At 39.9% G+C, this 24,651-nt stretch overlaps 1 protein-coding gene across 2 annotated transcripts in view; it reads left to right on the plus strand.

Moving 5' to 3' along the window:
• LAMA4 (laminin subunit alpha 4) overlaps positions 1-24,651 on the plus strand; it is a 169,362-nt gene that overhangs the window by 104,082 nt on the left and 40,629 nt on the right. For both annotated transcript variants that reach the window (XM_060190602.1, XM_060190603.1), the window contains exons 13-24: positions 1,783-1,931; positions 7,822-7,963; positions 8,225-8,321; positions 11,516-11,632; positions 13,857-14,036; positions 15,211-15,350; positions 15,690-15,863; positions 17,139-17,284; positions 17,781-17,943; positions 19,677-19,810; positions 20,938-21,109; positions 23,288-23,419. In XM_060190602.1, the coding sequence (XP_060046585.1) occupies positions 1,783-1,931; positions 7,822-7,963; positions 8,225-8,321; positions 11,516-11,632; positions 13,857-14,036; positions 15,211-15,350; positions 15,690-15,863; positions 17,139-17,284; positions 17,781-17,943; positions 19,677-19,810; positions 20,938-21,109; positions 23,288-23,419 (1,746 nt within the window). The remainder of the gene's footprint in view (positions 1-1,782; positions 1,932-7,821; positions 7,964-8,224; positions 8,322-11,515; positions 11,633-13,856; positions 14,037-15,210; positions 15,351-15,689; positions 15,864-17,138; positions 17,285-17,780; positions 17,944-19,676; positions 19,811-20,937; positions 21,110-23,287; positions 23,420-24,651) is intronic.

Genomic DNA, 24,651 nt, shown 5'->3' on the forward strand with positions numbered 1-24,651 from the left:
GAAAAGGAAAGAAAGGTATTTGAGACTGGGAAAATAGTTTTTGCAAGGAAAATTGACCAATAAAAATTATGGAGCACTACAACACCAATTGCTCAGAATTAAACCGTGGGATGCAGTGAGGTAGGCCAGGGTGAAAAATGATTAGCTTGATGAGAAAGGAATAAGAAGATGAAGACATACTAAGTAACTGAGTTTGTGGACTGTTGTAAGATAGGAAATAACACAATCAGTCAGATACTCTTCATAGAAAGATCATTGTTCCTGTTGACTTAGCCAGAAGTTAGATCATTTAGAAAGGGAAGAGATTGAGTTAAACCTAAAAGAGCATCAACTTTTTTTTTTTACTTTTAAATAATTTTTGTTTCTTCCATTATATTTATTGGTAAGTTTATGGTTTACAATACAGTGGTTGGCACATGGGTACCATTTCCAATCCCACCAAGATAGGTGTTTGCAAAACATTCCTACTCCCAGTTTATATCCCTTCCCACCATCCTGTGCCAAGACCTGAAATCCCCCTTTTTCCCTACCTGCCTTTTCATGTCCCCCTTCCCCAGAGTCCTTTGCTTTGGTGCAGTTCACCCAACCAGTCCATGATTTACTTTGTGTTTCCCCTTTCTATGCTTGTTTCTCAAGTCCCATGAGTCAGATGGCCTCACCTCTCCAGAGCTCTATCCCACCAGGAAAAGATAGCAACAGGCTTGGGGTATGGATCCACCTGCCAATGCCCATGTCCAGCAGAGAAGGAATTACAGAAGCCATAACTCCTACCTCTGCACCCCCATAACAACTTTGATCCATACTCCCAGCGGGAGAGAAGTGATAGGAGGAACAGGATAAGAGGGCTCTGAACTCCAGCTCCATCAGGTCCCAGAGAGAGGACAGAAAAGGGGGAAGGATACTTAGATGTAATAATAGGGATATGTGTGGCTTAGAGGGGAAGAGAGGATTGAACCTGGAAGAAAAGGGGGGAAGTTATGTACAAATGTAGACAGATAGCTGTAGAGGACAGTTAACCTGTATCAGCGACCTTGGGAGAACCAGGGTAGCTTGCAATGGAAGGACTCAGGATTCAGAGCTCTGGTGGTGGGAATGGTGTGGAATTATACCCCTGTTGACATGTAACTTTGTAAATCAATATTGAATCACTAATAAAAAAAATTTAAAGTTCTTCCCATTAGTGAGATATTCATCTTTCTCCTTCGGGATTATCTCCCATGATACGATTCCTTCAAACTCTATTCAAGATAAAGTGAAGGTGACTTTACCATTTTGAATAGCTGACTAGTATCCCAGTAAAAGCACCAAGTTTTAAAGTGTCCTTTCTTGTCAGTGATAAAGTATTGAGAGAACACCATCATAAAAGCTAGGTTTGCTTGGTTTCGTTTATTTAGTTTTTCAAATCAAAGATTGCAGCACATATCTGAATGTTCAGGAAGCAATTAGTAGAGGAGAAAGAATTGGAGGCACAAGAGAAACAGGTAAGGTTCTATTTATATTATTTTAGATTTATAGAGACCTCGCCTGAGACTTATTGAACTTTAATTTAAAAATTGAATAGGAGAAATAGTATAATGGTTATGCAAAAAGACTCTCATGCCTGAGACTCCAAAGTCCCAGGTTCAGTCCCCCACACCACCATAAATCAGAGGTGAGCAGTGCTCTGATAACATAAATAAATAAATAAACAAGATAAAGTAAAATAAAAATGGGAAAAATAGAAATTGTCTCTTGGTGTTCCATAGGGAGAATATTTGTAACTCTTTAAAATTATTTATTTAGTATGCATCAGGGATTTATGCTGAAATCGATGGAGCCAGAAATGAACTGCAAGGGAAACTATCCAACCTGAGCAACCTCAATCAGGATTTAGTCCAAGAAGCTGTTGACCATGCTCAGAACCTTCAGCAAGAAGCTGATGAATTGAACAGGTAACATTCTGGTTTTAGAAATGAAAACATTTACATGGCCTGAATATTTTTGTTCAATTCCATGTGCTGCAGTCACTGGGATACAGCAATTTCCAAGCATGAGTTTACTTGTTTGTTGGTTGGTCAATCTGAGTGTCAATGTTTATTGTAATCGCTTTGAAGAGACAGTTGATGTTGTTTTGTTATTGTTGTTATTATTATAATCTTTCAGATTAGAGTTGGGGGAAATAGCACTGTGGTCCATGCAACAGACTTTCAGGCCTCGGGTTTCAAACTCCGTGGTTCAACCCCTGGCACCACCATAGACAAGAGCAGAATAGTGCCATGGGAAAAAGCAAAAGCAAATAAATAGAAGTCTATCAGACTGCAGAACTGAGCTGTGGTTAATGCCAAAGGGCCTTTTTGTTCTAAAAATAAAAGTAGGCTGGCTAAATATCTTTTGGCTAGGGACATAATTCCTGCACAAAGTATTATCGACTAAATCAGCTCCTTCAGGAAGGCTTATCTCTAGAACCACTGTCTGTTTATTTTATGACAGCATTCATTTTTCACATTTCAGTGCCTTACATAAAGCTGGTTGGAGCAGACTTTGGGACATACTTTCTGCACACTCCACAGCACCCAGCAGGAACTATTTGATTTCAAAATGTGTTAAAGGAAAAATCGATTGACAATTTTCTCCCAGCATCTAGATTCGAGTCATCTACCCCTTGGGTCCTCACTTAATGTTAATTGAAATGTACTGAAAGATTGGAATTGAAATCATGACCCTGGAATAGTAGATAAATAATGAGATAACTGGAGAAAAAGACCACAGAGCTGACAGTTAGGAAGAAACATCAGAAAAGGTCATGAACAAAATAGAACCAACTTTTAACTTCTGTTCAATACTTAAGTCACCTGTTTATCCCTGATTATCATTTTTTCCCATAAATTTTCTCAGAATAGAGAGAGAGATCATATAAAATCTTGTTATGTGAGATGGTGTTATATTCATCTCAATGTCATGCTCCCATAAAATGTGTTTGAGAACATATTTATATAAAGAAATTGGGTTATATAAAAATTTATATAAAGAAATTGGGAGACAACATAATGTTTATACAAATGGATTTCATGCCTGAGGCTCCAAGGTTCCAGGTTCAATCAATCCCCTTACTCCTCCATAACACCAGAGCTGAGCAGTGCTTTAGTAATAATAATAAGACTCAAGGAACTTGAATAAGATACTGGTTTTTACAATGGACTGTATTGGTAGACTTGTTTTTTAAATCCATCCTATGACTCTCTAAGTCATCCTTTCATTATTTTAGCAACTGTGTCCCACTGCTAGGAAACCTCAGAACATACTTTCTCTCATTTGTGGCCAAAATATTTCTTTCTTTTTTTTAATTTTTTATTTATAAACAGGAAACATTGACTAAACCATAGGATAAGAGTGGTACAACTTCACACAATTTTCCACCACCAGAACTCTGTATCCCATCCCCTCCCCTGATAGCTTTCCTATTCTTTAACCCTCTGGGAGTATGAATCCAAGGACATTGTGGGATGTACAAGGTGGAAGGTCTGGCTTCTGTAATTGTGTCTCTGCTGAACATGGGCGTTGACAGGTCGATCCATACTCCCAGCCCGTCTCTCTCTTCCCCTAATGGGGAAGCGCTCTGGGGAAGCAGAGCTCCAGGACACACTGGTGGAGTTGTCTGTCCAGGGAAGTCTGGTCAGCATCATGCTAGCATCAGAAACCTGGTGGTTGAAAAGAGAGTTAACATACAAAGCCAAACAAAATGTTGACAAATTACGGACCTAAAGACTGGAGTAGTGCAGATGAAATGTTGGGGGGGGTCTCCATTTTGTAGATAGCTAGTAGGCATATTTTAGTTATATTCCAAAGGGCCTGTGGCTATACTAATTTGTTTGTTTGTTTGGTTGGTTGGTTTTGCTTTTTTTCCCCCTGAGCCTGAAATCTGATATACAAGTGGATCCTAATTATTGTCTGGGGAGATGATGTCATGGCTGGGAAAAGGACCAGAAAGCTGGATCAGGGAAGAGAGTAGATCCCAAATATGGGAAGGGTGTATAAATATTGTTGACTGTAAATCCCATCGATTTGATCTGATCTGGGGCACATATTCAGCTTAGGAGCCTGTGTGACCTCTGCATCCCTCTAGATCTGAGCTCACATTCTGTGGTCATAAGTAGGAACATTCCAAGCTGGCCAAATATCAGGACCCATCTTCCTCAGGTGTAGCATAGAGTATGTTGTCTAGCCTCCCTTCGGAGAATGGAACATTCTCTACCGTTGTTGATCCAAGTTGAAGGCAAGGTCCTATGGAGGCCCACAAAGGGGTATGTTGTGTTGTTCCTGATAGAAATGACCGGTAACAATGGAGAGAGGGATTTATTCGAGGTCTAGGCCCATCATATCTGTTTGGGAATCTCAGGACTCTCCGATTAGGGCCCCAGCTGATGGGGTTGTGGCCAGAAATATTTCTAAGCTTCAGGATACGGTACAAACATTAAAAGATGATTTGTGTTCAGGAGTCTGGTGGTAGCATGGCGGGTTAAGCACAGGTGGCTCAAAGCTCAAGGACCAGCATAAGGATCCCGGTTCAAGCCCCCGGCTCCCTGCCTGCAGGGGAGTCGCTTCACAGGCGGTGAAGCAGGTTTGCAGGTGTCTATCTTTCTCTCCTCCTCTCTGTCTTCCCTTCCTCTCTCCATTTCTCTCTGTCCTATCCAACAACAACGACATCATCAACAACAATAAAACAACATGAGCTACAAAAGGGAATAAGTAAATATTTTTTAAGATAAATATGATTTGCGTTCATGCATTTTCCAACACGTTAATTCCAATTCAGGGTCAAAAGTGGCTGGTGCCCATCCTGGCAGCTCACGGCACATGGTGAGCAAACTAAACAGGATGTCCTTCCATTATACTGCACACTCACATACACTCCCTCACTCACACTGGGCCAATCTAGATAGAAACACCAGTGACCCTACTCTGTGCACATCTTTGGGGTGTGACAGGGAACCAGAGTACCTAGAGAAACCCCACACAGACTTGAGGAGAAGGCACAGGCTCCAAAAATACAGCAATCATGGCCAAGAAGGAATTTTTTTTCTTACCAACATTATCACAAAACAATGTGGAAGGAAATGAGGCTCTTTTTGTACACTATCAGTTCCATGTGAGCATTCCCTGTGCTTGTGTTCCCAAAAGTGTTAGATGGGCCTTCTATAGGACAGAAAAGGGCTCAACAGACAGCATGATGTTGAAGGCAGGAGTGGTGGTGAATATTAAGGCTGCTGTCCATGTAAGGAGGCAGCTGGACCTTTGAATGAGATAGACCTAAACACTGTATGTGTCCTCTCTCTGTTTTTTATTATTATTTTTTATGGATAGAGACAGCCAGAAATCGAGAGGGAAGGGGATGACAGAGAGACACCTGCAACACTGCTTCACCACTCACAAAGCTTTCGTCTTGCAGGTGGGGACTGAAGGCTTGAACTCAGGCCCTTCTGCATTGTAGCATGTGTGCTCAAGCAGGTCTGCCACCACCCAGCCCCCCCACACACACACAATGCTACAGAGAGACTTAACACCCCATGCTAAAGTTGAATCCTCTCTAAGAGCCTTTAATTCTTTTTAATTAATTTGCTAATAATTAGGGGACAAGAGCACACATTGCCCTGTGTGAAGACCTGGTTTCAAGACCCTAGTCTCCACCTTCAGGGGGAAACTTCATAAGCAGTGAAACACTGCTGTAGGGGTCTCTCCTTTCTCCCCCTCTCTCTCCCTCTCCGTTTCTCTGTTTCTCACCCTCTATCAAAAAAAAAAAAGAGAGAGAGAAAGAGAGAGAGAGAGAGAGAGAGAGTCAGGTGCCTAAGTGCACATGGCACGAAGCGCAAAGACCGGCATAAGGATCCCAGTTCAAGCCCCAGCTCCCCACCTGCAGGGGAGTCGCTTCACAGGTGGTCAAGCAGGTCTGCAGGTGTCTATCTTTCTCTCCCCCTCTCTGTCTCCCCTCCTCTCTCCATTTCTCTCTGTCCTCTCCAACAACGATGACAGCAATAACAGCAACAATAACTACAACAAGGGCAACAAAAGGGAATAAATAAATAAATTATTTTAAAGAGAGAAAGAAAGAAAGAAAGAAAGAAAGAAAGAAAAAAAGAAAGAAAGAAAGAAAGAAAAGAAGTGGAAGAAGGAAGGAAAAATGGCTACCAGAAGTGGTAGAGTCATGCAGGCACCACACCCCAGCAATAACCTTTGTGGGGAATATATACATTTAGCTATAGTGATATATATCCTACAGGTTCTGAGGCTCTGTGCCTGTACCTACTTTCTCTATAAGAATTTGTATTTTTAAAATTTATTTATTCATTGGGTAGAGACAGAGAAATCTCACGGAATGGAGAGATAGATGGAGATAGAGATAGGAAGACACTCACAGCACTGCTTCACCACTTGTGAAGTTTTTTCCCTGCAGGTGGAGAATGATGACTTGAACCAGGGCCCTTGCACATGGTAATATGTACACTCAACTGGGTGTGACACTGCCCAGCTCCTCCAACAGAATCTTTAAATGTATAGTTTAGAGGATATGAGCTAGAGAGGAAGCTAAACAGAGAAATAAATGGAAACACCACAACACTGTTTTCCCACTACATTGCTTCCACATGGTGGCCCAGTGCTCACACCCTGTCCTCACTCAGGGAAATGTGTGTGCTCTACCAGGTGAGCTGTTTCCCAGCCTTCAATCCTTAGTTCCTTTAACGTAGAGGGATTAACAATGCGAATTTGGGTAACTGGTTGTCATGGGTGATTATGGGTTTATTCTTCTGCCTGGTCATCACCACATAGATAAATACAGGTTTGAAAGGGTTCAGAAGGTTGTTTTAAAATGTATATATTAAAATTGTTTTTTTGTGTTATTTTTTTTTTTTCTTCTGAGAGAAAGAGACAACCACTCAGCTGTGGTCTATGTAGTGCCTAAAGTCAAACCTGAGATCTCAGACATAGGCAAAAATCTGCATTTATTTATTTATTCCTGTGGTGGAACCAAACCAGGGTGAAATCTTTCTTGGGTGCACCTACAGCAGGTAAATTCAAAGAAAAAAAAATTTCCTTAGAAAATGCAGCCAAGGAAAATTCTGCCTAGTCAGATGACTGAACGACAGGTAGGGAGGGCCCTGAGCCCCTGGAAATATTAAAAAGTAAGTCTTATAAAGGATCAAAAAAAAAGTTAACCATGACTACTTGCTGCTGTGCCAGCAGACTCTCTCCCATGAATTCTTTCCTGTTCACCGCCAGAATAAGCTTTCATCCTCCCAGCCTCTTCCTCTGAACTCTACATGACCTCCCATTATCCAAATGTCTCTAGATGATTTAGGGCTTTCCATTCAGGATCCTTCAACTGCCCCCAAGAATTTGAAGACTCTCTTTAGGTTTCATTCAAAAATGAATCTGTTGATTGAAAATTAAACCACGCGGAGTGTGGGCCAGGTGCTGCCACTGAATTGAAGTGCCTGGGTTTATTTTTGTGTTTCTACAAGGTCAGTGTCAGCTGACACACCAGGGAGAACAGGAGCGAGATACCCATCCCGTTGTAGACCCATCACATGAAGACCCAGTTATCTCACCTGAGCCGACACTGACAGAGGCTTCAGTGGCCTGGGCAGAGGAAGACTGTGGCAAGCAGAGCTGGCACAAGACACCCAGTCTGCCAGTCTGTACTGACCCAAAGGACCTCACTGCTCTAACAGCTCCCTCCACATTTCATTTCAGCAAAACAGCAGCATCCACCATATTATTGAATCATTGTCGCAAATCGTCAAAAAAAAAAAAAGTTAGGAGAAATGATTCAAATTTGTTTTCTAACAGGAATTTGCACAGTTCAGATATGAATGGGCTGGTCCAAAAGGCTCTGGATGCTTCGAATGTCTATGAAAACATTGCCAATTATGTTAATGAAGCCAACGAAACATCACAACTAGCTTTGAACATCACGGACCGAATTTATGACGTGAGTATTCTCTTGTTTTATTTTATTTTTAATATTTTGTTTATTTATTTATATTTTTTGTATAGGCAGAGAGAGAAATCAAGAGGAAAGGGGGGAGATAGAGAGGCAAAGAGAAAGAGATACATCTGCAGCACTGCTATGAAAATGGAGCTATATAAATTTGGTATTCCGCAGACAAAGTTGTTCATTTGAATCCCAAGACTCTGAAAATTCACTTTCTTCCACTGTCAGTCTTACTGTCTCCACCCAATTCCTTTGTAGGCTGTGAGTGGGATCGATACGCAAATCATTTACCACAAAGACGAAAGTGAGAGCCTCCTCCATCAAGCCAGAGAACTGCGAGCAAGGGCCGATTCTAGTAAGTATTTTCACGTTCCTCTCTTCCTTCTCCTAATGTCTAGCACAGTGTTTTTACATGTAGCTAGAGGTTTCAAAACTTCTAAGAGTCAAGAGAAAATGAAATTTCAGCTGAATAATACGTGAACAGCTCTTGCTCAGAGTCATGGTATGGGAAAACAAGATTGGGTCTGTTTAAATGAAGTGTTTTTGAAAAACTTACCATGTAGTAGATTTACACAAAAACATAGCGAGTAGACACATGTTGGCTACTTTTGTCAAAAAAGTTCATTCATGGCAACTCACTATTAAAGAAAAAACACATCTTCAAGAAAGTAGTGAGGGCTGAGTAGTGGCACACTTGGTTGAGCACACATGTTACCATGTTCAGTGACCTGGGTTCAAGCCCCAGTCCCTACCTGCAGACAGAAGCTTCCAGAGCAGAGAAACAGTGCTGCGGATATTTCTCTTTCTTCCCTTCCATCTCAATTTCTTTCTATCTCTATCCCATAAATAAATGAATAATAACATGTTTAAAATGTACACAATGCACTCAGTATTATACTATGCATAATTTAAACTTCCTTGGAAAATTCAGAAAGCTTTTACTATTTTTTACCACGAAGGAATGTGACATCACTGTGAGTACCAGGACAGAGTGCTGGAGAGCCATTTGGTTATTTTGTAGCATGTGTTCAACAGTTTACTGTCTCCAGAACAAGTCCAAAGGCCGTATAGAAAGTAGTCATTCCAAAGGCTGCTATTTGCATCTTCTAAAGTAAGCAGACTGAAGAAGAATCTTGTGAAATTATTTTAGTCAATTTGAGATCTTACGATTCTTCAAAATAATCGAATTCACTAAGAACTTCACTAAGGAAATCTTGTCACTTTACAAACTCATTCCTGAAGTATTTGACTAATCAGGATGGAAATTCATTTCCTAGGTAACTTTTAACTACTGAAAAAGAAGAGTAAGTTTGAAACTGAAATTTTAGTGTTATATTAAAGTAGTTAATCTTAAATCTCAACATGCTTTTTTTTTTTTTTACTAAGAACCAGTACATATACCAGTAAACACATTTGTTTTTATATGCAGAATATTTAACTACCATATAACCACATTATCCCATGCTTTCTGGGCAATCAAAAGAATAGAATGTCATTAACTTTCTCTATTCTAATTAACTTATTAATTTGCTATATGTAACTAATTCCTTACCTTAGTCTAGTCTTAAACATGGCACTGGGAAAATAATTTGAGTATTAGCAGTAAAGAGGTAGAATGTTAATAGTAAGATATTTTTAGATAAATGCTGTCATATTTTTGTTCCTTCTTTGTTCTGTGTGATGTGAATACAAGACAGAATATGTGGATCTTCACAAAACAGTGACTAGCCAGGGAGATAACATAATAGTTATGCAAAACTTTTCATAATTGAGACTCAGAGGCCCAAGTTCAATTCCTCAGTACAGTCATAAGTGAGTACTAAGCATTATACTAGTAAAATAATATGTATGTATTCAGTGACTTAAAGTATTTTATTGTCCTTGATAATTTGCTGTGTATTTCCTCAATCATGTCATTATTAAGTTACTGAACCTCATGCAAACAACCATTCTTTTTTATATTTTGTATTTTTTTTTCTTTTGTGGGGGGCCGAGAGAAGGATAAAGAGACAGATAGAGAAGAGAGATATCACAACATCATTCTAGTACCAATGAGCTCCCTTGGGGGCCACTCATGGGATTCCAGTGTTGGAGGTCAGCCCAGAGTCTCAGAAAGGTATATACCCTACCTAGTGAGCTATCTCCTGGCACTAAAAACAACTTTTTTATTCTGTCAGTAATATTTTTTCATAATATAATATTCATATTTTATGTGTAGATAAATCTCACTACAAAAAAAACTCTTTAAATTGTTTGTAGTTTTGCTCACCTAGCCAGTGATCTTGAGTTATTAACCAATATTCATTTGCAAAAGGGTCCCAGATGAGAATTTAGAACTTGCCTCCTTTTAGACAATAGTGTCTTGTGAAAGGGAATCCGATTTTCAGTTTGAATCACATCCATCCACTGGGTTACATTATAATTTTAGATTACTTTTAATTTATCTCTAAAAGACTTACAGTGATCTATAGTCTGTTGCACAGCTTTCCTTTTCTTCATCATCTGTGTCAAAGAACTACCATTCTATAATAAACTCAGGAAGCTTCTATTTCTAGGAGTCTTCTACTTAATTAATTTGTAAAATAAGAACTGTTTATGTAAGAAAATGAGTTTCAAATGGGACTATTTTTTTATAAAACATTTCTTCTTATAAGCATTCAGCCTAAAATAAGTTTTCTTTCTTCTATTTTTACCAAGAGTTCCAAATATAGAACTCAATATATTCTTTCTTAATATATCAGTCAGTGTTTGGGGCAGTTATAAGACCCAAAGGAACAGCTGAAAAGATTATTTGTATCACAGAACTCAAAAACTGAAGTTAAAAAAAAAAAGAGGGCACAGTACAAGTACAAATACAAAGTATGTTTCATTCACTCCTTGAATTTTGGGAAATTCTCAGCATTATCCAGAAGAAATAAACTGGAAAATCTAGTATTTTGGTTGCATTGTTCGGCCACTCATGAAGCCTCCCCTATGCAGGTGGGGACACAGGGATTGAACCCAGGTCCTTGCACATGCACAATCAACCAGGTGCTCCACCACCCGGTCCCCCAGTGCTCTATTTTCTTTACCTATGCATGGTTACATTTTGTGTTCAGCTTAGGAAAATTCATTAAGCCATCCCCTTACAAAATGCCCTTTTCTAGATGAATGGTACACACCAATGGAAATCATTTTAAAGCACTTAAAAGAATTATTATCTCTCCTCAACCATTACCATACATGTAAATAGATCTATTCAGCTTTTTATCAATAAACTGTCAAATATTATTATGAGTAACAGGATTGCTATGGTTTTCAGTCACAGAAATTGCCATTATCTAATTCCTTTAAGTCATTTCATGGCATCCTAAATCACGTGTAGTGTTATAAGTGTTCTGAAATCCGGTGCCCATTAATTGCAACTCCACTTTCCAGAACTGGGGTTACACATTCAGGTGCATATGAAAAATATTTTAAGTAATTCTATGATAGCAATAAGAATTTTCTTTGTTGAAATGAACTTTTCTCTTGACATCTTGGCCCCATCTTTTCACTGCTTCTCCACAGGTAATGAAGAGGCAGTAGCTGACACCAGCAGGCGTGTGGACGGAGCCCTAACAAAGAAAAGTGCCCTTAAGCACAGATTAAATGATGCCATCAAGAGACTTGAAGCAGCAGAGAGAGGTAAGGATCACACACAGTACTAAAATTCATCTGTTTGTTTACTAGTATTAAGATAAGCCTTTGTGAAAATAGTGGGTAGTTCATTCCCCCCCTCCCTCTCCCTCTCCGCCTCCCCCTCTCCCTCTCCCTCTCTCTCTCCATCTCCCTCTTCTTCTCCCCTCCCTTCCTTCCTCCCTCCCTTCTAATGACAATAACTTCCACATAAACACACACAAAAAAATTTGTGTGGGGGGCCGGTAGTGGTGCATCCAGTTACGTGCACACAGTGTTCATCTTGTAAGAAGGGCAAGGAGCCCAGTTGAAGCCCCAGCTCCCCACCTGCAGGGGGGAAGCTTCATGATTGGTGAAGCAGTTCTGCTGATGTCTATCTTTCTCTCTCTCTCTCTAACTCCACTCCCCCTCTCAATCTCTCTGTCCTGTCAAATAAAACTGGGGAAAAAATGGCCACCAGGAGCTGTGGCTTTGTAGTGCCAGCAGTGAGACCCAGCAATAACCCTGGAGGCAAGTCAAATAAATAAATAAATAAATAAAATCTTATAAAAATAACTATAAATACTGCAATTACAAAATCTAGGGGTCACCATTAAATTTAGAAGGTGTGTGTGTGTGTGTGTGTGTGTGTGTGTGTGTGTCAGAGAGAGAGAGAGAGAGAGAGAGGGAGGGTACCTTCTCTTGACAAACAAACATACCCTAGTTTAGTTATTGGGTTTATCTGTCTCCAATTTCAAGCAACTGCTTTCTGCAACATGTACATCAAAATCCTGGCTTGGAGCGTGTCATTCATGGTGACTCCCAGTCATCAACCATCGACATCAGCACAGACACCCATCCCAGACACAGGGCTATCCTTTACATTCATTATCTCATGAGTGTGAAGTCAAGGTTTAAGATCTTGCTTCAAAGGCACAATTGCAAAATAGAACAAAAGCTAAGCTTCAAAGTTACAGGAGGGCTAGGGAAACAGCTCCCCGGGAGGATGCCTGCTTCACCGCATACGTAGCTAGGTTCTAAGTCAGTCCCACAGTGCTACACTGGGGGAAGCCTTGGCAGTATGGTCTCGTTTTCTCTCTCTTTCTCTTTCTCCTTTCTTACCTCCTCTCCATTCCCCTCTCTAGTCTGCAAAACAAAAAATTAGCCTGGCATGGTGAAGCCCTGGCGACTACAACATAAAATCTACATCAATCAGAGAACCAGGGTTATATGAAAGTGAAAGTACTACTCTCTTTGGGTGGTGTTTAATACTGTCTTATTGCAAAAATAACATGACATTATTTAGAAAGTACAGAGGGGAGAAGAAAAGAAGGTGAAGAAAAAATAAAAATCATTTTTTATTTTTGTTATCTAGGAAAAAATAACTTTGCTGTAAATTTATTTCCCTATCAAATATGCAACGTTCTAGTAAGTGTACTCTTTTGAAGTTCCCTTTTCTTATTCAAAACTATTTTTCTTTACTTATTTGTTCCATACTTGGGTTTCATTTCATGACAAAAGGTGATCCACATAAAAGAAAGTGTCATTTGGGTAGGGGGTATAGCGTAATGGTTATGCAAAGAAACTTTCGTGCCTGAGGCTCTCAAGACCCAGGTTCAACCCCCCACACCACCATAAGCCAGAGCTGAGCAGTGCTCTGGTAAAAAAAAAAAAAGAAAGAAAGAAAGAGAAAAAGAAAAAGAAAAAGAAAAAAAAAGGGTCATTTATAGTGAAGTTCAGACATGTAAGAAGTTAAAATCTCATGAAAAAAATGTTTTTTTCTCCAGTGTTATTGCTGTGGCTCAGTGCCTGCACTATGAATCCACTGCTCCCGGAGACCATTTTTCCCATTTTGTTGCCCTTGTTGTTATTGGATAAGACAGAGAGAAATGGAGAGAGGAGGGGAAGACAGAGAGGGGGAGAGAAAGATAGACACCTGCAGACCTGCTTCACAGCCTGTGAAATGACTCCCCTGAAGGTGGGGAGCCGGGGAGCAGAACTAAGATCCTTGCGCTGGTCCTTGCGCTTCATGCCATGTGTGCTTAACTTGATGCACTACCGCCTGGCCCCCTCAGGTCTTTCAAGCACCATTTATAATACATATAGGCACCTAACTTTTACTGTAATTAATATATATTTATAGATCTTTGATTGATTTAAAGGCCCCAAATTTGAAGTTTAATAAATGTATGTGAATGATCCCAACCCATATCCTGCTTCTCTAAAACATGATTTGCCTGTGTTCTGTGTGGAGGTGATGCCCAGCAGCGTCTGAGTCAGTCCACGCTAATCACTGCAGAAGCAGCCAGGACCACCCTGAAAGTCCAGGAGGCCGCCACCCCGATGACTGACAATCTAACCCACTGGTCACAGAGTCTACAACACATTGACTCTTCCACTTACAACACGGCAGTGGACTCTGCCAGAGATGCAGGTATGACTTAGAAATGTCAACACTGAAAAATCGGTCTTGGTCTCTGCACATCTTAAGCGGTTTTCTTCATTTGGATTTTAGATGGGAGTATTTTACAAGTTCTTTTTGAAAGAAAAACTGTGTGTGTGTGTGTGTGTGTGTGTGTGTGTGTGTGTGTGTGTGTGTGTGTGTGTGTGTCTGACTACATATTCCTTAAGCCCAGATAACCTGTGTAATAAGGGTAGAACTTGTTTTTTGTTTGATTGCTTTAATCAATGTGGAACTAATTCTCTGGGGCAGAAGGTCAGTATTTCTTAAGAGTAAATAATCTCAGGGCCGGCTGGGTGGCGCACCTGGTTGAGCACACTTGTTACGATGTGCAAGGGCCCGGGTTCAAGCCCTTGGTCCCCACCTGCAGGGGGAAATTAAACAATTGGTAAAGCAGGTGTATCTCTGTCTTTCTATCTCTCTGTCTCCCCCTTCCTCTCAAATTCTGGCTGTCTTTAGCCAATAGATAAATAAAGATAATAAAAAAAATTCTAGTTATAGATCAAATATGGATTCATAAATTTTATTTCTCGGTTCAGGTGAAAGTTAAATACATTCAGCTAAACCATGTTAGAGAACTAAAAGTTTTAGTTATGACAAAGATATTGCTGTCAAAAAGGCATAAAGAGATTGAATAAAATCAAGAGATTGAAGTAAGGTGATTGCTCAAATGGCATGCCTCTTAATATCTGTGTGTAATATACTAAGTAGACTTTAATAAATAAATTCTTAAACAGGAATAGAACAGATGAGAATATGGATCTTAGGGTGGAAAAAAGCTAGGAAGTCTATTTTAGGTATTTTAGTAATTTTTGTTAGAGCTTGATAGTCAACATGCATATGGACTAAAAATATTGTCTGATAAGATGGTGTCAGAATTGAGAATAGGGCTAGAAATCTGGATTAGAGCAAAGTAGTTCCCAGTCTTGAAGAAAGTAAATAAATACAGTTAACTGTTTAACCCATCGATCTGAGCTCACATTTAGTCACATTTAGCACACGAGCCTATGTAAAATAAGGATTGTAATACTCCGGGCAAAAATTTGCAGGATCAGAATCTGTTTTCTGTCTCTCTTCACATCACTCATTGAAAATGCTTGTTATTGAGCTGTTTACTCAAGTGATTTGATTTTTTTATTAACTGTAGTAAGAAATCTGACAGAGGTAGTCCCCCAGCTCCTGGATCAACTTCGTACAGTGGAGCAGAAACGGCCTGCAAGCAATGTTTCTGCCAGCATCCAGAGGATCCGAGAACTCATTGCTCAGACCAGAAGTGTCGCCAGCAAGGTAATCAGGGAAGAGTCATCAGTCATTCAGTGATAATGAGAATATGTGACTCGCTCCAGCTCCTTGGGCAAATTCCTGAGCCTGAAACCTTTCCATTGTGTTTTCCAACTCAGTAGCTCTCTTTACTTTCTTCCACCCTACTCTAAACCTGTTGCATTGTAACCTGCAGGGAATTCTTTCTGCAGCAAGATGAGGAGAAAAGTATGTAGATAAAGGTGTAGAAGGCGGTAGAACTCATAGATCCATAATATAGTAAGAACTGAAGGAGATCCATTGAGAAGTATAGGAACGTACCATGCCTGTTTCTAGTGTTTTAATAGAATACATTTGTGCATCTAGATTCAAGTCTCTATGATGTTTGATGGCCAGTCAGCAGTTGAAGTCCACCCCAAAGCCAGGACAGATGACCTGAAGACCTTCACCTCCTTGAGCCTGTACATGAAGCCTCCTGTGAAGCAACCAGAAATGAAGGGCATCGAAGATCAATTTATCCTGTACCTTGGAAGCAAAAGTGTAAGGACATGAGCTTTAAAAGGAAGGCATAGTAGGGAAAGTTAGTTGTTTTTTTCTTGCCTTAAAACAAAGCTGTGTATGCATGTAAGCAAAATCCCCATTTTGGCAACCCAAAAGGTATAAATCATTTTAGTACCAAAGCAAAGTAGTGATATTGTTGTTTTTGTTGTTGTTGTTGTTTTGCCATCATAGCTGTCACCGGAGCTTGGTGCTTGCATGCCTCCACCATTCCCAGTGATCTTTTTTTTTTTTTTTTTTTTTTTTTTTTTTTTTTTTTTTAACGGAGAATCTTTCTCCCTACAGACAGAGGTCATGGACTTGAACCAAGGTCCTTGCATGTAATAGCAAGTAGACTCTACTAGGTGATCCACCACCAGGCCCCCAAATGTAGTGATTTTAAATTAAGCATTTCTGGAAGCTGGCAAATGTCTCACCCAGTAAAGTGCACATAGTATTATGTACAAGTATCCAAAGTTTGAGCCACAGGCCATCATGTGGGAATTGCCACAAGGGAATAGTTTCACCAGCAGTAGAATGGTGGAGCTGCTGTGTCTCTCCTCTCCCCCCCCCCCACCATCTTATGTTAAAAAAAAAAAGTGACCCATGAGAACACTAGTGTGAAATAGGTACTAAGTCCTAGTAATCATAACCCTAGTTGAAAGAAAAAAAGAAAAAAAAGCAAGTGATTCCTTCTGTGGGGATATTTCCAGTATTTTGTCACCTACCCACATCACAAGAACTATGAGCCATCTGAATATTTCAAAGAACTTGGTAATAACTGTGGCCTTTTATGTTTGATGCAGAGTCCTCTCTGAGCATGCAAACTGCATTATATTCAGGGTAAACGTATGTAGGTGATAGGCACCCATCAAATGCTGTTGTTGCTGTTGTTGTTTTGCCATCATAGCTGTCACTGGAGCTTGGTGCTTACATGGCTCCACCATTCCCAATGTTTTTTTATGGAGAATCTTTCTCCCTACAGACAAGGGTTATGGACTTGAACCAAGGTCCTTGCATGTGATAGTAAGTAGACTCTGCTAGGTCGTTGCTTGCCTCCTAGCTGTAAGTTCACTTGGAACAATCCCAGTGATGCTATGCAAAAGATGAAAAGTGTAAGTTCATGGTCCATCAGGGACTCTGGGTAACCGTTTAAGACAGTGTACCGTATACATAGCAAAGTATTTAGATTCCTGACTAGTCTTTAAAAAGAAATGAAAAAGAAAGCATAGTATTCACACATATGGATTTTATTCAATTGACTTCTTGACATTTCAGGCCAAAAAGGAGTATATGGGTCTTGCCATCAAAAATGATAATCTGGTATACATTTATAACTTGGGAAATAAGGATGTAGAGATTCCCTTGGACTCCAAGCCTGTCAGTTCTTGGCCTGCTCACTTCAGCATTGTCAAGATTGAAAGGTAAAATGAACTGGTGACATTCATTTCATAGGAAATCTATTGAATATGGCACCCTCTCTTTCATTTACACAGGCATACACACACACACACACACACAGTGTTTCTGTGAATTTTATGAACATTACTTTCTTGCTTCTTTGTTCTATCATCACTGCATTCCTTCAAATGTGCCTTAGAAGAAAGAAAATATTAGTCTTCATTTCTAAATAGTACCCTGATTCATAGATCTTTTTCATGTAGCCAGTTCACAAATTAACTCCAGGTGGAGATTTTCTTTTCTACTTTCCTTTGTTTGTGGGCATTCTATAAATGTTTATGAATGTAATGAAATAAGTTAATGAAATATTTGTGAATGTAACAAAATAGTTAACATTCTCTAAGAATAATAACATTTTCACATTAGAAGTTAGACAAATTGGCTAAATATTTTTTACAAATTATTCTAATAGTAGAAAAGTAAGAAAAAAAATCATAACTTTTTTTTTTATCTCAACAGGGTAGGGAAACATGGAAAGGTGTTTTTAACAGTCCCAAGTCTAAGCAGCACAGCGGAAGAAAAATTTATCAAAAAGGGGCAATTTACAGGCAGTGACTCCTTGCTGGACCTGGATCCTGAGGACACTGTGTTTTATGTTGGTGGTGTGCCTTCAGAATTCAAGGTAAGTTATCCAACTATGTTTTGACTTCTTGGCTCAAACCAGGAACCTTGTGTGGATCCTTGCACTTAGTACTATGTGCACTTAACCCAGTGCTCCACTGCTCAACCCCCCAAAAATATCAGCTTTTGTACAATGAGCTAAAATACCTTGGATGAAGAAGGAGGTGAAACCAAAAGGAGAATATGAGACCTGGTGAACAGCAGATAAAAGAAAGGCTCAGGAGGCGGGTGGTAGCACAGTGGGTTAAGCGCACGTGGCGCAAAGCGCAAGGGCCAGCGTAAGGATCCCAGTTTGAGCCCCCACTTCCCACATGCAGGGAAGTCTCTTCACAGGCATTAAAGCAGGTCTGCAGGTGTCTATGTTTCTCTCCCCCTCTCTGTCTTCCCCTCCTCTCTCCATTTCTCTCTGTCCTATCCAACAATGACATCAATAATAATCATAACAATAAAACAACAAGGGCAACAAAAGGGAATAAATAAATAAATAAATAAATAAATTTTAAAAAAGAAAGGCTCATGAAGATGGGGGGAAGGATGCTGTTGATCTCAGGTTTTAGTGCCAGAACCAGTACTAATTATAGACACACTATTGAGCCTCTCTGAAAACTACTTTCCTCCTTGCTTCATAAAGCTGGAATAATGATTGATTCTACGCATGCATCCACCACCTAGTGTATGAATGGCCCACACTTTACGCTCAGGAAACCCTCGCCACTCTGTCCAGATATGCACAGTTCTTTAATCATTGATTAAATCTAAATGATTTGACATAAACCAGACACAGAATAGGTCCTATGGACACATTAATGCTAATGCTCCCCTAACCTGCTAACTTGTTTTATTATCTTTATTTATTTATTTATTGGCTAGAGACAGCCAGAAATCTAGAGGGGAGAGGGAAATAAGGAGACAAACACCTGCAGTCCTGCTTCACCATGCTTCACCTGCACCATGCTGCAGGTGGGGACCAGGGGCTTGAACCTGGGTCCTTGTGCACTGTAATGTGTGCACTTAAGCAGGTATGCCACCACCTGGCACCCCTGCTACTTATTTTTATTAGTGATTTAATATTGACTTACAAATTTGTAAAATAATAGGAGTATAATTTCGTATGGTTTCCACCACCAGAGTTCTGTGTCCCCCATTCCCTCCATTGGAAACTGCGGTAGTTCTCCCAGGGTCACTGATAGAGGCTGGTTGTATCTATATCTGTATCCATATAACTTTCCCACTTTTTTCAACAGTCTTGCCTTTACTTCCTTTCTAAGTAACTCCTACACCTATTACTACTTCTGAGTGTCTTTCCTTTTTTCTTCTTCTCTCTCAGATAAGGGAAATAGTGCCTGGCTTCCTCTGGTGTTTTCCAGATTTAATCCCCTTTCATTGATGGCATAAAAAAAAATAAAAAACACGATTCCTGGTAACAACTGCTTTGACTTCTGGTGGAATGGATAAGCAGAGCCCTCTGGTTGACTTCACGTATCATTTACCCCTCTGGGAGTATAGACCAGTTTTCTTTTGGGGTTGCAGAAGATGGAAGGTCTAGCTTCTGAAATTGCTTCTCCACTGGATATGGACAGGTCGATCCACACCCCTAGTCTATTTCTATCTTTCCCCAGTGAGATAGGGCTCTGGAGAGATGAGGTTCCAGGAAGCATTGGTGAGGTCATCACTGTCTGTTCTTAGTCATCTGAGGCATGATCATGGCATTATTAACTTTGTTCTGTTACTTAGCTCCCTGGAAGCTTAAACCTGCCTGCTTTTGTTGGCTGTCTGGAATTGGCCACTTTGAATAATGATGTGATCAGTTTGTACAACTTTAAGAACATACATAAAATGGATCCTTCCAAGTCAGTGCCCTGTGCCAGGTAAGAAAGTGTTAAGATAACTAGAATTTGATAACGATGAAAGATCAGTTTACCAGTGTGGATCAGTATTTAGTTTCTCCATGTTTTCTCTGGGGTCACCAGTTTGTAATCTCATTATAGTCATGACTACAAGGAACTATTTTGTTCTTCTCGAACATGCCCTTGTATTAAAAGTGTCAAATATCTTATTTGCTGCTTTGATTAAGAATTCCTTTGACTAAGGTTTTACTAGACACTGCTGTTATCTTAGCACAAAGGATAGAGAATAAATTCATTTATGAAGCAATTCTTTAAGAAGGGAGATTAGTCAGGCAATGGTGCACCCAGTTAAGCACACACACTTGAAACCCTCCCTCCCCACCTGTGGGGTAAGGGGTGAGACACTTCACAGATGGTAAAATAGGTATGCACCTGCCTCTTTCTCTCTATTTTTCCCTCCCTTCTCAATTTCTTTTTGCCGTATCCAGTAAAATAGAAAGAAAAAAAATGGCTACCAAAAGCAATGGATTCCTACTATCTACCTGCATTGAGACTTAGCAATAACCCTAGTGGCCAAAAAAAAAGAGAGAGAAAGAATACTTTGAACTTGCATATAAGTATTTTTATGTCTTCCATGGCAATCCTCAGTATTTCATGCTATAAGTTTTATGAAATATGTCATGAGAACGGATTCAAAAGGGTTCACCTGAAAAGCATAATTAAAAAATTGAATGTTTGTGGTTCAGGAGGTGGTGTACTGGATAAGATGTCAGAACTCATAATCATGAAGTTTAATGCTCATTCCCCAGACTTACATGTGCCAGAGTGATGCTCCGGTTCGTTCTCCTCTTTCCGCACTAATAAATAAATATTTCTTAAAAATGCGATGCTCAGGGGCTGGGTGGTGGCACACCTGGTTGAGTCCACCTCCTGCAAGCACAAGGACCTGGATTCAATCCCCCACTCCCCACTTGCAGGAGGAAAGTTTCACAAATGGTCAAGCAGTGCTGCAGCTGTCTCTCTGTCTCTCTTCCTCTCTATCTCCCCTCCCCCTTGATTTCTGGCTGTCTCTATCAAATAAATAAAAAATTTAAAAAGAATATATATATACCTCAATGCTCATAGAATCTTTTGCGTTTTTATTTCAGAGATAAACTGGCCTTCACTCAGAGTCGAGCTGCAAGCTATTACTTTGACGGCTCAAGTTATGCTGTAGTGAGAGATATCACAAGGAGAGGGAAATTTGGTCAGGTCACTCGTTTTGACATCGAAGTTCGAACACAAGCAGACAGTGGCCTCGTGTTGCTGATGGTGAATGGCGTGAGTAAACACAAAAGTCCTGAATCTGCTCTGCTTCCTCTACTTTCTGTTACTGTTGGGCTAGCGTCATGAGGGAGAGAGAGATGACCCAGGAACCAAGCTCATGGTGGTAAAGCAATACAAATCTTTATTCATTCGAACGTCCCAGAGTCGGGTGGTAGCACACCTGGTTAAGCCACGTGGCACAAACTGCAATGGCCAGTGTCAGCCTCTTGGCCTGCACCCCTGCAGGTCGAGCCATGGAAAGAGACAAGACAGAAACGGAAGTGGCTTGACAGTACCATACATGGTTAAGAGAGGGACGGAGAAAAGGCGAAGGGGGCTGGGAATGGTATGGACCTCCCCAGCTAGGGGTTCAACTGGTAGGATCAGCAATACCCTGCTGGGGGAATTAGGAAGGAGACCTTTAGTCATTTGTAAGACAAAGCAGTAGATTAATATGTAGATAATAAAAGGAATGCAGGGTGGAGCAGGCTTAATGTTTTAAGGAATGCCGACTCTAGAGGCCATCAAAATTTTAATCATTCTGTGAGGCCATCAGAATTTTAAAGTTTTTAGTTAAAGAAAAGTATTTACTTATTAATAATGCAAAAATTGTTAATAGAAACACAAATAGTTCAGTTACATATGCATACTCAATTTTGGAAATTCTTTTTTAACTTTTTACTACATGATAATTCAGAAATCTTATCCTCAGTTAAATATTAAATTAGTTCAACCCAAAGTTTTGTTAGTTGTCAGAACTATTACTAGATTAAAAAATAAATAAATAAACTTATAACTGACTGGATAGTATAATGGTTATGCAAAAAGACTCTCAGGACTGAGGCTCTGAATTCCCAGGTTCAATCCCCAGCACCACCAATAGCCAGGGATAAGAAGTGCTCTGGTACCAAAACAAACAAAGCCTCCTAACAATAAAATTTTAAGAGTATATTATTGGCTATATCTCCTATGTCATGATACAAAAGTTGCTTTTGAAATTGGTACTTTTTTAATCTCTGTGAAAGTTTTGATAGGTGGTGCACCTACATTGTTTTCTTTAGTAAATTTACTGTATAATGCCCAGTTAGAGTTTTTTCAAACATACTTTTAAAAGCCATCTTTCCATAATGAACTTTCTTTTTTTTTGTTTGTTTAATTTATTTTTATTGTTGTTGTTGGATAGGACAGAGAGAAATGGAAATAGGAGGGGAAGACAGAGGGGGAAAGAAAGACAGACACCTGCAGACCTGTTTCACCGCTTGTGAAGCAACTCCCCTGCAGGTGGGGAGATGGGGGCTCAAACCGGGATCCTTAAGCCAGTCCTTGTGCTTTGTGCCATATGCACTTAACCCGCTGAGCTACCACCCAACTCCCCACAATGAACTTTCTTCAAAACAAAGTTACTTTCCCACCCATTGTAATAATACTGTCCTCCCCTTGAAGGGACACATCAAGTATGTTTTTCAAGTAATGACTGAGTTTTATACTACTGAAAGATATTTTTCATCACAAATAAAGGTCAGCAAACTTATAATAATTCATTTTCAAATCCACTGAATTATTGTGAATTACAAATGCTCTTCTGAAACATGCAAGCCTGACCAGGAAACTATCTGAGTACTAGAGAATTAACTTTGTCTCATGGACAGCATGTATTCCTATGCATAATAATTTCTTCTTTTTTTGCATTATAATTTCTTATTTGTTTCTACAAACCCAGTGTTTTGAAATGATACAGAATGACCCCTTTTCTAACATTACCATTTGCTGATGAATTGAGATTATTTTCAGCATACCTTGAGCTAATTTTTCTGTGTTGCCAACTCTCCGCTTATAATGAGATCAAATTACATCTATTGGCTCAAAGTGATTTTCCAAGTAGCCTGAAGAAAGCACAAATAAACATATCTTATTGTACTGTTTTCAACAAATTTCTTGTTTCGTGAATTTACAAAATGAACAAAGCACCATAGAGGACAACTGTTATAAACATTTGCTCTTTGGTACAATAACATGATAAATAACTGCTGCTATGAAAATAGTCCTTCTAGTTCAGAATAAGAATTTCATGAGATTCTCTTAGTATTCAAACAGTCTCCATGGTCAAAATATGCAGCATTACTTCTTAAATTCAACTGAGTCTCAACTTCGTGGTAGCGGATGCTCACATCTCCCCATCCTTTGTCTCCACAGAGTATGTTCTTCAGCCTGGAGATGCGCAATGGCTACCTGCATGTATTCTACGACTTTGGATTTAGCAGTGGCCCTGTACATCTTGAAGACACAATGAAAAAAGCTCACATTAATGACGCCAAGTACCATGAGGTACAAACAGTTGCAGTTTGAGTGATTTGTTGTGTCCTGATTGTACTTGGATCTGTTGATCTAATTAGATACTCAGTCAGGTAGGTGGGCTAGTAAACTCGGTCCATCACAACCAAAACCAGCAATGAAGTGGTATTTGTCTACTGAATCCAGGATAACAAATGCTTTAAAAGATAAGTCTTGTGTGTGTCATGTTGGACTAATTCTCCTTTTAATTGTCCCACTGGCCATTGTTAATGTTTGATATCTAGACTGCAGTGGCATTCCTATGGAACAATGGAACACACTTGTTGAAAAGGTCAAACCCGGCTGGGTTCTCCTTTAGCACATGACCTAGATTTGAGGCAGGTCCCTATTACCCTGGGGGAAGCTTCAGTGTTCTTGTGTTTTTCCCTCTACCCCTGTATCTCTCTGTCCCTGTCTTTCTCTTTTTACCTGAAGGCCTTAACCTAGAGCAGTAAAGCCCCAATGACAAAAAATAAGTGAAAGGGAAGCCAGTGATGATTCATCTGGTTGAGTGACAAATTACCATGTACAGGACAGGAACCTGAGGTTAAACCCTCCAGTTGCCACCTGCAAGGGAAAGCTTCATATTTGGTACAACAGTACTGTATGTTCTCTCTCTCTCTCTCTCTTTCTCTCTTTCTCTCTGTCTCTCTCTCTCCTCTCCTCCACTCTTCTGTCTTATCTTCTCTCCTCTCCTCTCCTCTTCCTCTCCCCCCCTTGATATCTCTATTTCACTTGCTGCCAGAGGGAGAAAAAATGACCACTAGGAGCAGTTGAGTCATTCTGTAGTCACTGAGTCCCATTAACAACTCTGTTGGCAAAAAAGTGAGAGAGAGAGAGAGAGAGAGAGAGAGAGAGAGGAAGGGACCAGGCAGTAGCAAGCCTGGTTAAGCATTTATATAGTGTCGTGAACAAGGACCCAGGTTCAAGTCCTCACTCCCCACCTGCAGGGGGTCTGCTTCATGAGCAGTGAACCAGGGCTACAGGTATCTATCTTTCTCTCCCTCTCTATCTCCCCTTCCCTCTCAATTTCTCTTTGTGCTATCAACTATAATAGGAAGAGAGCCACAGTGATAACCCCAGTGGCAATAATGAAACTTTAAAAAAATTTAAATAATTTTTAGAAAAGCAAACGAAAGGACAATGGCAAAGTGTAATGGCACTTTTTACCTATCCTTTGTGCCCCACTAAATGTAAAAAGAGTAGATATAAGTAAATACATGATT

This window comes from Erinaceus europaeus, chromosome 4 (genome assembly GCF_950295315.1).
Source record: "Erinaceus europaeus chromosome 4, mEriEur2.1, whole genome shotgun sequence".
Lineage (NCBI taxonomy): Eukaryota > Metazoa > Chordata > Mammalia > Eulipotyphla > Erinaceidae > Erinaceus > Erinaceus europaeus.